We start from the raw sequence: 15426 nt of genomic DNA on the forward strand, positions 1-15426 counted from the left end.
AATTTTCACATGTATACAGCATGTTTGCGGCTAGCCGACACATAGTTGGCTGCAGCCAGGGCTATTACGAATCCCATGAGTGACTCAGCAAAACTGGCAAGCCCAGTTACCTTGCAAGTCTTCTTGATAACAACTGTGAAGTAATCCACAACTATGATTAAATATATATATATATGATTAAATATATATATATGATTAAATATTTATATATGATTAAATATATATATATATGCTTCAATATAGTTTTAAGAAGAAACTGAGGCTACCTTGTATAAAGCATACATGGCTGGCGCTGCCATAAGACTTAACTTATTGCAACATTTGGATGGGGTGTAAATAGTTGGGGACAATTTATTAGGTATTATCTAGCCTGTCTTGACAAACTGTTGTTTTGCTCGCCCCTCAACGGGGACAACTCCACAAAAACAAGTTTGTCAAGGCAGGCTAGTTATTATCATACGCATCGCTTGCTGTTCACATTAGGGTCACCGACCTAACACGTGGAGCATACAAACAAGGTTTAGTCTTGCCTCTGATTGGACATCCAAGATACTTTGTTTGGGATTGGTCAATATTTCTGTATCGGTCGTGTGATGCAAGTACATGTATTGTCAAACTGATAAGCAAAGTCTGTTCGCTCCACCCCTTTTGTAAGTTTGTTCGGGTAGTTTCAAACAATAGGCAGGAATCGATTGACTTCCGTGTCTCGAGTAATGAAAAGGGGCATATCAGCAGCTTTCTCCATAGATTACTTAACCTGCCAGGTCATGGCATCTTCTGTCTTCTGTCCTATCTGTATGGACTGCCTAAACAATCCAAGGACGCTGCCGTGCTCTCACCAGTTCTGTGAGGAGTGTGTGAATCAGTTGGTGTCTAGGTGCAAGTCACATCTCTGTCCCACGTGTAGAGTTCCTTTTAGAGAGGCAGAAGGCAAGCAGCCTCGAGGTGGGACAATGACTACAACAAGATCACACAACTCCCTGCCAGGGTATGAAGGATACGGCTGCATCACCATACAGTATAATATACCACCTGGTATACAAGGGGTAAGTAATCCTATGCACGAATATGGCAAGAATAATGGACGTATCGCATTCGTATTCATGAAAGCTGTTTTCAGATCAATTGAAGGTACATTGCTGTGGGGTTGTAGCTAAATATAGCTCTCTAACTGTATATGTAAGTTGTAGCTCCATATAACGATATGATTTTAGTTGATTCAGTGCATTAAACTAATTACATAACACAATTTACAATGGCAAAACTAGAATGGGTACAATGTTAACACAGAGCGATAATGTGTCCAAGGTTAGCAATGAGTCAAACTTGTCTATTGCTGCGCTACGGCTCATTCCGCACTGGCTATCCAATGGTAGTCATATGGTCTAGAACTCCTGACCTGGAAACAACAAGTCGGGTTTAATTCTTATAAAAGACCAATAGTGGTAACATGAATGGTATCCTCTCTGAAACTGAGCATGTCAACAGTCGTCGAGGATACCTTGCGACTGGTATGCAACACGCTCCACCAAAATCACAGGGCTAATGCTTGTACAAAGTCGGGAAGCCTCTGCTTGTAGTAAGCTAAGCCGACACTCAATCCTCAAGGGATTGCCCATACGCAAACGACAGCCGCGTCAGGCAGCTAGTCTCACAGGACAGGTGGCCATTAGGAATATTGTACAGTACATTGATTGTCTGGGGATTTCCCTTCGGCTGACAAACGCTTAGCCAATCAGAGGACTATCATTGCCGCACTTGCAGTCAGTGGCGGATGCAAACGTTGAAGAGGTATTTTAGTCGCTAGTCCGGTATTTCTGTAGCTTGTAGACTGGCTGTTTGTTTACAGTCAACCGGCCAGTCCTTTATAGATAGCTGATGATTAACATTATGATAATCCTAGTAAGGGAAGGCCAAACTACCAACCCCTTACAGGTAGGAATTTAACCTGTGGAAGACTTTAAAGGTTGACTTGCAACAAAATTCACATTACAGTTATTTGGTATCAAAAGGTTCACCAAGTCTTACTCTGTTGTGTTGTAGGAGCAAAATATGTGGGAATGTGATTACAAGTTCTTAAAAGCTAAAAACGAACAGTTAATCGCCGATATCACAAAACCGCCATAGATTGGAATCTCTTTCCAAAACAGCTCAAATGGGACGTAGTTGTACAAGATGGCTTCTGTTTACACTTTCATGCAACCTCATTCGTCGAAATAAATTCACAAATATACTTCACGCATTCAATAAAACCATGTCTATTGTTCTTACGCGTCTATTTTATCGTCATTGTAATGCTGTCACTTTCAGCACTAATTCGTTTAAATTTTTAACCTTAGCTCGCAGGAGTACATATCATTGTCTCATAAACATGGCGAGCCTGCTGGTCACCTGTAATAATCGAAAAATGCTGCAGAAATTATTCGCGAAGTATGGGTCACATGATCAGATTACGACTAGATGATTAGACCAAGCCGAAACAAAACTGTAAAATAGCGAACATCTATGTTTGATACGTGTCTCCGGTAAAACCCGAAGTGCTTGTCATAAACTAGTGCTACGAGAAGTTTTATATTGAGCCTTTTATTGGCCTTTCAATTTACGTGAGAACATCACGTGACAACAATAACCAAATCTCATGACTACGTCAGAAAAATGAACTGATTCCAATCTATGGCGGCTTTTCGTTTTGATTACAAGCTCTTTTAAGAGCTTGTAATCACATTTCCACATATTTTGCACCACAACACAACAGAGTAAAACAGTGAATCTTTTGATACCAAATAACTGTAATGTGAATTTTGTTGCAAGTCAACCTTTAACTGTAGCTCCAAGATCTGATTGTTTAACTTTTCAACTTGCACTTATTTATTCTTGACCTTGGACCCAAGGTCAATACGTATAACCTCCTTCTATAACCTATAACCTCCTTCTCCCTATAACTTTAACCCGTCTAATTAAGACCTTTTTTAACCTAATTCGACAAGCAAGCCTAAACGTTGCTGTTCTCGTAATAGCAGATTAATTAGCAGATTAAGGGAAGTTGTCTCATCCCTCACCCTCTGTTCGAAGGGGTTGCAACTTTAATTTTGCTTCTAGTATGAAGGGAACCACACATACCACTTTTTTCACACATGGAATGCCGAACTGAGAGAAATCGATCACCGTATCTTTTTCATGCCTGAAAGAGAAGTTGTCTTCTCTTGTGTGAAGGTTTTCGGAAAACAAAATAACGGCATTTTTGTTATTTTAACGTAATAAGCACACCGACAACCAAATTTGAATATCGAGCGATTTTTTTGTTGAACTCGAATGGCGAAATAGGAATCGTATGGCGAGGACGAAAAGTCGTCATGTTCACTTGGAAAGCAACAAGTGGTGTAACACTGTTATTGTAACCTGAGGGTGTACTGTATAACAAGTGGTGTAACACTGTTATTGTAACCTGAGGGTGCACTGTATAACAAGTGGTGTAACACTGTTATCGTAACCTGAGGGTGCACTGTATAACAAGTGGTGTAACACTGTTATCGTAACCTGAGGGTGCACTGTATAACAAGTGGTGTAACACTGTTATTGTAACCTGAGGGTGCACTGTATAACAAGTGGTGTAACACTGTTATTGTAACCTGAGGGTGCACTGTATAACAAGTGGTGTAACACTGTTATTGTAACCTGAGGGTGCACTGTATAACAAGTGGTGTAACACTGTTATTGTAACCTGAGGGTGCACTGTATAACAAGTGGTGTAACACTGTTATTGTAACCTGAGGGTGCACTGTATAACAAGTGGTGTAACACTGTTATTGTAACCTGAGGGTGCACTGTATAACAAGTGGTGTAACACTGTTATTGTAACCTGAGGGTGCACTGTATAACAAGTGGTGTAACACTGTTATTGTAACCTGAGGGTGCACTGTATAACAAGTGGTGTAACACTGTTATTGTAACCTGAGGGTGCACTGTATAACAAGTGGTGTAACACTGTTATCGTAACCTGAGGGTGCACTGTATAACAAGTGGTGTAACACTGTTATTGTAACCTGAGGGTGCACTGTATAACAAGTGGTGTAACACTGTTATTGTAACCTGAGGGTGCACTGTATAACAAGTGGTGTAACACTGTTATCGTAACCTGAGGGTGCACTGTATAACAAGTGGTGTAACACTGTTATTGTAACCTGAGGGTGCACTGTATAACAAGTGGTGTAACACTGTTATCGTAACCTGAGGGTGCACTGTATAACAAGTGGTGTAACACTGTTATCGTAACCTGAGGGTGCACTGTATAACAAGTGGTGTAACACTGTTATTGTAACCTGAGGGTGCACTGTATAACAAGTGGTGTAACACTGTTATTGTAACCTGAGGGTGCACTGTATAACAAGTGGTGTAACACTGTTATTGTAACCTGAGGGTGCACTGTATAACAAGTGGTGTAACACTGTTATCGTAACCTGAGGGTGCACTGTATAACAAGTGGTGTAACACTGTTATTGTAACCTGAGGGTGCACTGTATAACAAGTGGTGTAACACTGTTATTGTAACCTGAGGGTGCACTGTATAACAAGTGGTGTAACACTGTTATTGTAACCTGAGGGTGCACTGTATAACAAGTGGTGTAACACTGTTATTGTAACCTGAGGGTGCACTGTATAACAAGTGGTGTAACACTGTTATCGTAACCTGAGGGTGCACTGTATAACAAAAGGGTTTGAAAGTAGATCGGCATGGCATCTGTGCCATTGTTATAATCATTGTTATATTCCAAGTTGTGCAGAACTGTACGATAGTGTTAGTCAGATGGATTTTGTTATATTTAGCTGAAGTTGTATTATGTTTTATGTATTATATTTTGTGTGTCATATATTATGGCATTCAACATTCCAGCATTCCTAAGATGCACTTTACGATTGGGATGATGTGTCGAGAAGCACACAATCCTCTTATACCCTGATTGATTAAGGAAACTATCTCCCTCTCTCCTACCTTCTGTTGAATAGAGTCAACCGTGTTCATTAGAATGCATTGCTACTGGAGACAAATATTGCTAGAAACAAGATCAGCACATAATGGTCATCCACTCTGGCAAGCCTTGCAGGTGCTAGATTAACTGGCTATCCCGACGACAATGCAACATAGCATCTGCAAGAATTAAGAATGAGCGTTGCTACAGAATACATACTTTGATGGCTGTAACATGGGACACACTCATCTCGCTTTTCTCAAACTTTCACCATTTCTGAGTAGCATTACAACCTGCCCAAGCACTCGCTGTTACGTGTCAAATCCTGAATAACTCACTGAAAATGATAAGCTTGGAGATAAAGCCTTCCCAGAACTGATTTCATCATTAGTGTTGTACACTCGGTATAAGGTTGGTCCGAAGGACTTTGCACAGCAATTGTAATAGTTTCTTCGAGAGTACGGTTGACGAGAAAACGTGAAATGAGGACAGTTTCGCAGTTTCTTGTTGTCACTTTTTCAAGTTTTAGCTTGTATTTTTGTGTGAAACTTCCTGGTAATGAAGAAGCTTTAAAATACCCAACATATAGCAGTCAAGGACTACTGCTCATTACACATCTTCTGACTAAAAACTATTGGTCAAGGGCTATTTTGATATCTATTCCACTATAGCTTCCTTCACACCCAGTCCCAGAAGCATCAGGCATCAAAGTTTAGTTGGTAGATGCTAATTATACTGCATCACTCCGTCATGCAAACCTGACCAGTACAAGTAGAGTAGGCAGGTTCCCGTGACCAAAGGGAACCAGTACAAGAAGAGTAGGCAGGTTCCCATGACCAAAGTGAACTAGTACAAGAAGAGTAGGCTGGTTTCCATGGCCAAAGTGAACCAGTACCAGAAGAGTAGGCAGGTTTCCATGGCCAAAGTGAACCAGTACAAGAAGAGTAGGCAGGTTCCCATGGCCAAAGTGAACCAGTACAAGAAGAGTAGGCAGGTTTCCATGGCCATAGTGAACCAGTACAAGAAGAGTAGGCAGGTTCCTATGACCAAAGTGAACCAGTACAAGAAGAGTAGGCAGATTCCCATGGCCAAAGTGAACCAGTACAAGAAGAGTAAGTAGCTTCCCAGGGCTAAAGTGAACCAGTACAAGTAGAGTAAGCAGGTTCCCATGACCAAAGTGAACCAGTACAAGAAGAGTGGGCAGGTTCCCATAGCCAAAGTGAACCAGTACAAGAAGAGTAGGCAGGTTACCATGGCCAAAGTGAACCAGTACAAGTAGAGTAGGCAGGTTCCCATGTCCAAAGTGAACCAGTACAAGAAGAGTAGGCAGGTTACTATGGCCAAAGTGAACCAGTACAAGAAGAGTAGGCAGGTTCTCATGGCCAAAGTGAACCAGTACAAGAAGAGTAAGTAGGTTCCCAGGGCTAAAGTGAACCAGTACAAGTAGAGTAAGCAGGTTCCCATGACCAAAGTGAACCAGTACAAGAAGAGTGGGCAGGTTCCCATAGCCAAAGTGAACCAGTACAAGAAGAGTAGGCAGGTTACCATGGCCAAAGTGAACCAGTACAAGAAGAGTAAGTAGGTTCCCAGGGCTAAAGTGAACCAGTACAAGTAGAGTAAGCAGGTTCCCATGACCAAAGTGAACCAGTACAAGAAGAGTGGGCAGGTTCCCATAGCCAAAGTGAACCAGTACAAGAAGAGTAGGCAGGTTACCATGGCCAAAGTGAACCAGTACAAGTAGAGTAGGCAGGTTCCCATGTCCAAAGTGAACCAGTACAAGAAGAGTAGGCAGGTTACTATGGCCAAAGTGAACCAGTACAAGAAGAGTAGGCAGGTTCCCATGACCAAAGTGAACTAGTACAAGAAGAGTAAGCAGGTTCCCATGACCAAAGTGAACCAGTACAAGATGAGTAGGCAGGTTCCCATGACCAAAGTGAACCAGTACAAAATGAGTAGGCAGGTTCCCATGACCAAAGTGAACCAGTACAAGAAGAGTAGGCAGGTTCCCATGGCCAAAGTGAACCTGTACAAGAAGAGTTGGCAGGTTCCCATGACCAAAGTGAACCAGTACAAGAAGAGTAGGCAGGTTCCCATGGCCAAAGTGAACCTGTACAAGAAGAGTTGGCAGGTTCCCATGACCAAAGTGTACCAGTACAAGTAGAGTAGGCAGGTTACCATGACCAAAGTGAACCAGTACAAGTAGAGTAAGCAGGTTCCCATGACCAAAGTGAACCAGTACAAGTAGAGTAAGCAGGTTCCCATGACCAAAGTGAACTAGTACAAGTAGAGTAGGCAGGTTCCCATAGCCAAAGTGAACCAGTACAAAATGAGTAGGCAGGTTCCCATGACCAAAGTGAACCAGTACAAGAAGAGTAGGCAGGTTCCCATGGCCAAAGTGAACCTGTACAAGAAGAGTTGGCAGGTTCCCATGACCAAAGTGTACCAGTACAAGTAGAGTAGGCAGGTTACCATGACCAAAGTGAACCAGTACAAGTAGAGTAAGCAGGTTCCCATGACCAAAGTGAACCAGTACAAGTAGAGTAAGCAGGTTCCCATGACCAAAGTGAACTAGTACAAGTAGAGTAGGCAGGTTCCCATAGCCAAAGTGAACCAGTACAAGAAGAGTAGGCAGGTTTCCATAGCCAAAGTGAACCAGCACCAAAATTGTCTCTCACCGCTCCTGCTCAAGTCACAACAGCCTCCATTCCCCTTATTATTGTCTTCTTGCTCAACAGTATATGTCAGCATATGACTGTACTGAGAGTATTTGGATTACAGTAATCTCTCCCCTCTTGTATGTCGGGTTTTTTCTGGCCTTCATTTGACCTTCACACTGTCAGTCTCATCAATAAGACAAGAATGGAAAGCACACAGTCTATTGAAACAAAATTCTTCTAGCAATGAGCTGGTTGATAAAGTGATAAAAATATAATTTCTAGTAAGAATAGTTCAAGCTTTCTAACTATTGAATGGAATGAGACCCCTACTCCTTCATAGCCAATCTTTAGTAATCATAGACCCTAAATCAAGTGAAAGCGATAAGAAGAAAGTTGTCTATACAAATCAATAATACCACAGTTACTGTACAGTCGTTAGATTATAAAGCTAAACTTAGTCTTTCCTTTTTCAAGGGCCAAAAGGGTGTGTGGCACAATTAGGCTATTATCATGTATTTTACTGTTGGTACAACGTAAAATCTCTATAACGTAAACGTTCTCATAACGGACTATTTACATTGTACGAGTGTCCACTAACTGTATACCTATTGTATCATGTAGTATGTAACAAACATTCACTTAGGCTTACTTATAAACTATGAGTTATCCTCTATATGCCTCGGCAACAATATGTAACCAGAACGATAGTTATATTTGTCTCTTTAGTGATATTTACTCTATCAAAAACTTTTGCTATAATGCAAGCATTTGAATATCTTAGCCTATAAACCTTGACTTATAAACCACTGAGCCACAGTTCTTAACTGACGTACCGACATGCGCACTTATCCACTGTCAATAGACCTCGGCTCAGCTAACATACACCCTTGTGTAGCCTAATAGTGACTACTAGAGACTACCATGATTCCCCTGAAACTGTGAGTGGTGTATGGATTGAGGCGTTCAGATTCCAGCTGCGTAGAGAAACCCGGGGCATTCAGCTACTTACCTTACTCCTAGTGACTCTGCTATGAGGGTTGGTTTCAATGACTTCCTATCGATTTGACCATTGATGGGTTTGACTAAATCATCTGCAGGTCTTCAGTGTTTGTGTGAGGTGATTTCTCATCACTCACTATCCATCGGCATATTCTATCACAACAAGTAAAAATTATACGATCTGCTTTCAAATTATTTTTTTTGAGAAATCTTTTTTCATTTGTATCTTTAAGAGATCTTTGTATCTTTGATGTATACTAAGTATATATCTGTAATTTATGAAAATATTTCCCATTGTCTCTGAAACTTTGGCTCCATGCCACATACATTAAAGAGGTTGTCTGCTCTTTGAGAATATTTTTTCTGATTTACCTAAAGATTCTCCTTTCACATCCTCCTGTAAAGGCTCTTCCCTCAATTTGTTTAAAGGTTGGCTTGCAACAAAATTCACATTACAGTTATTTGATATGAAAGGATTCACCATGTCTTACTCTGTTGTGTTGTAGGTGCAAAATATGTGGAAATGTGATTACAAGCTCTTAAAAGCTCAAAAACGAACGGAAAATCGCAGCAACAAGAGACCGCCGTAGTTTGGATTCTCTTTCCAAAACGGCTCAAATGTGACGTAGATGTGAGAGATGGTTTCTGTTTACACTGTCATGCAACCATAATCGTCGAAATGTTTTCACAAGTATACTTCACGCATTCAATAAAACCATGTCTATTGTTCTTACGCGTCTGTTTTATCGTCATCGTAATGCTGTCACTTTCAGCAGTGATATCCTATAACTTACCGTAAAAATTTGTTCAATTTTTTAGCCTTAGTTTGAAGGAGTACATATCATTGTGTGATAATCATGACGAGCCTGTTGGTCGCTTGTGATAATCGAAAAGTGCTGCAGAAATTATTTGCGAAGTATTGGGTCACATGATTAGATTACGACTTGACGATTGAATAATGCCGAAACAAAACTGTAAAGTAGCGAGCATCTATATTTGATACAGGGTCTCCAGTAAAACCTGAAGTGTTTGTCATAAACTAGTGCTACGATAAGTTTTATATTGCGCTTTTTATTGGCCTTTCAATTCATGTGAGAACATCACGTGACAAGACAATAACTAAATTTCATGGTTCTGTCATCGAAATAAAGAGATTCCAATCTACGGCGGCTTTTCGTTTTTGAGCTTTTAACAGCTTGTAATCACATATCCACATACAGTGAAACTCGGATAACTTGCCCTCGGATAGCTCGAACACATGGTTAACTCGAACGGGTTTGTTTGTTCCGTTCCCACGCAATGATAACTTGCTTTAAATAATTCGACCATAACTTGGTTAACTCGAACAGTTTTTTTGCCCAACGGCTACGAGACGGTTGTTATCACTTTAGAATATCACTTTATTGCAAGCCATAGAAATAAACAACAACTTTTAGTAGTTCTTAGGCGTCATTATTACCACTATCGGCAAAATGTTTTCGTTAACGACTTTTCTATAGGTTTGCAAAAAATCAAATTTTACCAAACTTTCGCTTGGGGATTGCCCTCCGCAAGCAAGGAGAAGCGAGGTAACCTTCAGATAAGCTTTAAGAAAAATCGGCAAAGCTGGTTTTTGTTCAAATGCTCAAAAGAAAAATATGTCTTTTTTTCTGAGAGTTTCAACCGCGATCAGGTTTTGCCTATTTTAATCTGAAAACATCCTGGCAGTTACATCACCTAAAACAAACAAACGAATCTCAAGTAATAAAAGGAAAATATTTATAATTTCTAATAAAAATTGTTAAAACATTACATGAGAGGTCCCTTAACTTGCAACAAGCAATCAATGCTTTTGATTTATATATAGTTTGTATATGTACTGATAAATACAATAATACACGCACTTGTGACAGCGTTCTCATAACTTGAACGCTCTGATAACTCGAGCACTTCCTCTCGGTCCCGTGAAGGTCGAGTTAGCCGAGTTTCACTGTATTTGGCACCTACAACACAACAGAGTAAGACATGGTGAATCTTTTGATACCAAATAACTGCAATGTGAATTTTATTGCAAGTCAACCTTTAAGACTTACACCACAATCGCAAAAGCCTTGTAGTTCATAGATGTAACCTGTAACCATAGTACATAATTTCAATAGTTCTAGCTCTATGCAGTTGCAGGATAAAATAACATACATTGCGTGACAACTCCGCATTGATACACAAATGGCATTCTATAGCTATAATACTGCTAAGAATTGGTATGTTGAAATGTCTTGCAAAAGACAGTCTGTCATGTAACCTCTACATATGATATATGTTGATATCTAGTAACCCTTTACATATGATATATGTTGATATCTAGCAACCCTTTACATATGATATATGTTGATATCTAGTAACACTTTACATATGATATATGTTGATATCTAGTAACCCTTTACATATGATATATATTGATATCTAGTAACACTTTACATATGATTTATGTTGATAACTAGTAACACTTTACATTTTGTACATATGATATATGTTGATAGCTAGTAACACTTTACATATGATACATGTTGATATCTAGTAACACTTCACATATGATACATGTTGATATCTAGTAACCCTTCACATATGATACATGTTGATATCTAGTAACACTTTACATATGATATATGTTGATATCTAGTAACCCTTTACATATGATATATGTTGATATCTAGTAACCCTTCACATATGATACATGTTGATATCTAGTAACACTTTACATATGATATATGTTGATATCTAGTAACACTTTACATATGATATATGTTGATATCTAGTAACACTTCACATATGATATATGTTGATATCTAGTAACCCTTTACATATGATATATGTTGATATCTAGTAACCCTTTACATATGATATATGTTGATAACTAGTAACACTTTACATATGATATATGTTGATATCTAGTAACCCTTTACATATGATATATGTTGATATCTAGTAACCCTTTACATATGATATATGTTGATATCTAGTAACTCTTTACATAATTATGATATATGTTGATATCTAGTAACACTTTACATATGATATATGTTGATAACTAGTAACCCTTTACATATGATATATGTTGATATCTAGTAACCCTTTACTTATGATATATGTTGATAACTATTAACCCTTTACATATGATATATGTCGATATCTAGTAACCCTTTACATATGATATATGTCGATATCTAGCAACCTTTCACTTATGATATATGTTGATATCTAGTAACCCTTTACATATGATATATGTTGATATCTAGTAACCCTTTACATATAATATATGTTGATATCTAGTAACCCTTTACATATGATATATGTTGATAACTATTTCATGAAAGCGCATTCTTCCTGCTTTAGCATTCTTGTAAAATATTGTAAAGCTTCATGTCTATATGATATACTAAAACTAAACAAGCAGATGAAATGAGAGAGAAATTCTCTCCTTTATAACAGTTTCTGTTTTGCAGCCTGAACACCCACATCCAGGGATACACTTCGCTGGTACGAGTCGAGTGGCTTACCTTCCCGATACTGACAAAGGACGAAAGGTTGAAAACCTTTTGCGCAAAGCTTTTGACAGGCGACTAATATTCTGCGTGGGACAATCAATTACAACTGGCATAGACAACAGTGTAGTCTGGAATGATATCCACCATAAGACAAACACTCATGGTGGGTCCTCAAGCTATGGATATCCTGATGCCGAGTACTTGGACAGAGTGATTGATGACTTGAAAGCTAAGGGAATAAGCTATTGATAAATAGAGTTCACTTATGCATGTCAGATGTCATTCTTACTGCTTTTATCTCAACATAAAACCTTTGATTAGTTTTTTAATTATTATTATACACTTCAGATTTTTAATAATATACATGTATGTTAAATGTTTCAAAGATATTTCATCTTTTAAATGACTATTTTCTCTGTCATTGGTTCAACGGCCATTGGCCATGAATATTGACTTTAACCGCCAAGTCACAAGATCACTACAATGTCCGTAATGCTGACCGATGCAGTGCCTCTGACAGGCCATCATAGTTTTCCAATGTGCTGACATTCATGTGCATTTTACACCCTAATCAATGTTTACCCTATACCTCTACCACCATTTCTCTTACAATTTAGATATCCAGTATGCTTGTAGACCTCAAGCAACTGATAGAAATAATCCTAACTCCTTGTGTGATGATCATTACTCCATTGATGACTAGTGTAAATGTACTATAGTACGTATTTGTTACCAAACCAATGTCACATGAAATTACCGTATGCTACAGAACCTAAATTGGTAACTTTCCTTGTAATACTAAAAGTGCATTAATTCACTAGTAAACGCAAGGCACCAAAACTACAATATAATCCTTCTGTAAGGCTATGAAACAGATTTTGAAATATTTAAATGAAAAACTTCATGAGAAATGCCAGCACCTTTTATTTCTTGAGCAACTCAGAGAATCATTGAAAAACCATTGACATGAAATATTTTACATTTAGTAACAGTTTATATGACAAATCATCAAATAATTCCAAGCTACAACATGAGTGTAGAAAACTAAGGAAATTTTGGTCTAAAAAAGTAATCGAATGAAGTTGCTTTCTCATGTTATCATCAGTCCTGAGTAGACATAACTGTGTGAAAGAGCCACGGGCTAATTACCCGGATATAGACAAACATCCTGTGAAGCCATGGACCTATCAGGTAGTCTGTTTCATATGTCCTGATGGCAGCAATTATTTCCGATGCACAATATTCAGGGGTCATTCCTGCCTGCAGGGTGGATTTCAGCTCTGCAATTCAAACAATAACAATAGTTCCAACATTGCAAGAGTAGACCTTCACCTGACTGAGCAGGCAAGCTGCCTGACAAGCATTACCAAACTTTATGGGTCAACGATGCTCCCCTGACAGCTCATTTATATTTCTATGTGATTTACATCACATAAACTTGAAGTTGTCTCCTCTACTTCATTTAAAACAACCGCTGCATGTCAATGCTAATTTGCTTCACTACGACCAACTTATGACTACCAAATGTTTTTGTAAAAAAGGGGTGAATCCTTTAAACCATAAATGATGCATTGACAGCAAAAAAAAGCGAGTTTACTTAGTGAGTGTACATAAATCTACAACGTGTTATATTCTTATATTCAACAAGCCATTGTAGAATGAGATAGAAAGGAAAGAACGATCAGATACTAAAACCTTGCGCCGATGTCTACGGTTGGGAATTTGACCCATAGACATCGGCCTTTATTTTAACTACTCAGAGATTGTAAGCAGCAGCTCTAGTAGTTTGTCTCTCGGCTCAAGTTTGGTCTTTCAGGTGTTTGCATATTATTTAGAAGTTACAACCAGAAATTGGCTATGTGCTGACTAGTAGAACAACTAAAGGGTGACAGATCACTCGAGTGATCATTTTATGGTATTTGGCTATGTGCTGACTAGTAGAACTAAAGGGTGACAGATCACTCAAGTGATCATTCTATGGTATCTGTAGGAAGTAGACTCTCTAGTGGCTATTTCCATTTAATTTGATACCTTTGCTGCCCTCCGAGTCAGCAGCCTACCATATAGAATTAATAACTCCTATAGCGTACAAATTATAACATATAAATTATGAACAATTAAAAATAAGCTTCTTCAGGCATGAGGTAGCCAACCTACAGTTTGTTCAACCTTTCTTCCAAAGTCATTGATACTACAGTAATATACATTTGCAACTGCTAACTGGAGGAGCCATTCAGAGCAGGACTTGCATCACCAATGGTAGGAATGAATATTTAATCGCATGAACTACTTGTGTTTTCAAAGCAAGGAACGACAACTATTGTACCAAGGTCAGACAACGAACAGTTTTTAAATACAAAAGAAGGGCTATTGTGGAACATTCTGTACATGCTCCATAACAAATATGCTTGCAATATGCAATATTTAGGCTAGGAAAATACAATAGAAACTCTTTGTCTACCAGACAGCATCACGAGAAAGATGCTGACTAACCAAAAGTGTTATATGTCTGTATATCTAGAGGTCAGCTAAAGAATAACTATACAGGTGAATAACATAACAAACGTTTTACCTCAGCTAATCACAAATTAAAAGTACATAGAGATAAAAAACAAACCAGTGCATGCTAATCTCACAGCCACCAAAAAAGGCTCTGTGAACTCCCCTATATTACATGTATATTCCAGATTAGTACTTCTGAAAAGCCTTAGTTCACTCACCCTGTAGACGCTGTCCGCTGAGGGGGCTACCCTCTCCACTGAGTGTGGCCTGCGCGAAGGGGGTTGTTACATAGCTTGGGCTCACCACCAGCACGTCTATATCGTGCCTCTTATTTTCACTCCTCAGGCTATCACAGAATGCTTGGAGAGCGTGCTTTGATGCTCCATCTATTAGGAAAAAAATGTCTGGTTCCATCTTTCTAAGGCCACACAAAGCTTTCCACTGGAGTACATATAATATATTACTTCTCCAGAATAGAACTGCATTAAATTGTTTCAAGTGTAAAAAGGAACGCGTAACTCTTGAGTATATGTAGGACAGCACAACTCCAAAGAACTGAAAAGTCCCTGAGTATATGTAGGACAGCACAACTCCAAAGAACTGAAAAGTCCCCGAGTATATGTAGGACAGCACAACTCCAAAGAACTGAAAAGTCCCTGAGTATATGTAAGACAACAGAACTTTCGAACTCCTCAACATACAACGTTTATCCGATCTACAGGCTCTTTCACAAGCTAAACCCATTGTAAGTTAGAGCAAATATTCCTATAAAATTAT

The 15426-nt window shown here is 38.8% G+C and overlaps 2 protein-coding genes across 3 annotated transcripts in view; one reads left to right on the forward strand and one right to left on the reverse strand.

Annotated features, from left to right (window-relative positions):
- The first annotated feature begins 688 nt into the window (after positions 1–688).
- LOC137387740 (probable E3 ubiquitin-protein ligase DTX3) lies at positions 689–12522 on the forward strand. The gene is made up of 2 exons (XM_068074241.1): positions 689–1046; positions 12106–12522. Exons 1-2 carry the CDS (start codon positions 714–716, stop codon positions 12394–12396), a joined length of 624 nt encoding a protein of 207 aa, XP_067930342.1. The 5' UTR covers positions 689–713; the 3' UTR covers positions 12397–12522.
- A 539-nt stretch (positions 12523–13061) lies between these two features.
- The window catches only part of LOC137387535 (dehydrogenase/reductase SDR family protein 7-like), a 44237-nt gene continuing 41872 nt past the window's right edge, over positions 13062–15426 (reverse strand). For both annotated transcript variants that reach the window (XM_068073988.1, XM_068073987.1), the window contains exons 7-8: positions 14868–15035; positions 13062–13427 (exon numbers count right to left, since the gene is read on the reverse strand). In XM_068073988.1, coding sequence (XP_067930089.1) covers positions 13249–13427; positions 14868–15035 — 347 coding nt within the window. In that variant the 3' untranslated portion in view covers positions 13062–13248. The remainder of the gene's footprint in view (positions 13428–14867; positions 15036–15426) is intronic.

The sequence above is a fragment of the Watersipora subatra genome, chromosome 2 (assembly GCF_963576615.1).
Source record: "Watersipora subatra chromosome 2, tzWatSuba1.1, whole genome shotgun sequence".
Taxonomy (NCBI): Eukaryota; Metazoa; Bryozoa; class Gymnolaemata; order Cheilostomatida; family Watersiporidae; genus Watersipora; species Watersipora subatra.

What these genes read in the sequence shown, in the direction of transcription:
- LOC137387740 (XM_068074241.1), top strand. Translation starts at nt 714, where the DNA reads ATGAAAAGGGGCATATCAGCAGCTTTCTCCATAGATTACTTAACCTGC. An exon ending in TACCACCTGGTATACAAGGG is followed by an intron (nt 1,047 to 12,105) that starts GTAAGTAATCCT and finishes TCTGTTTTGCAG; the next exon opens with CCTGAACACCCACATCCAGG.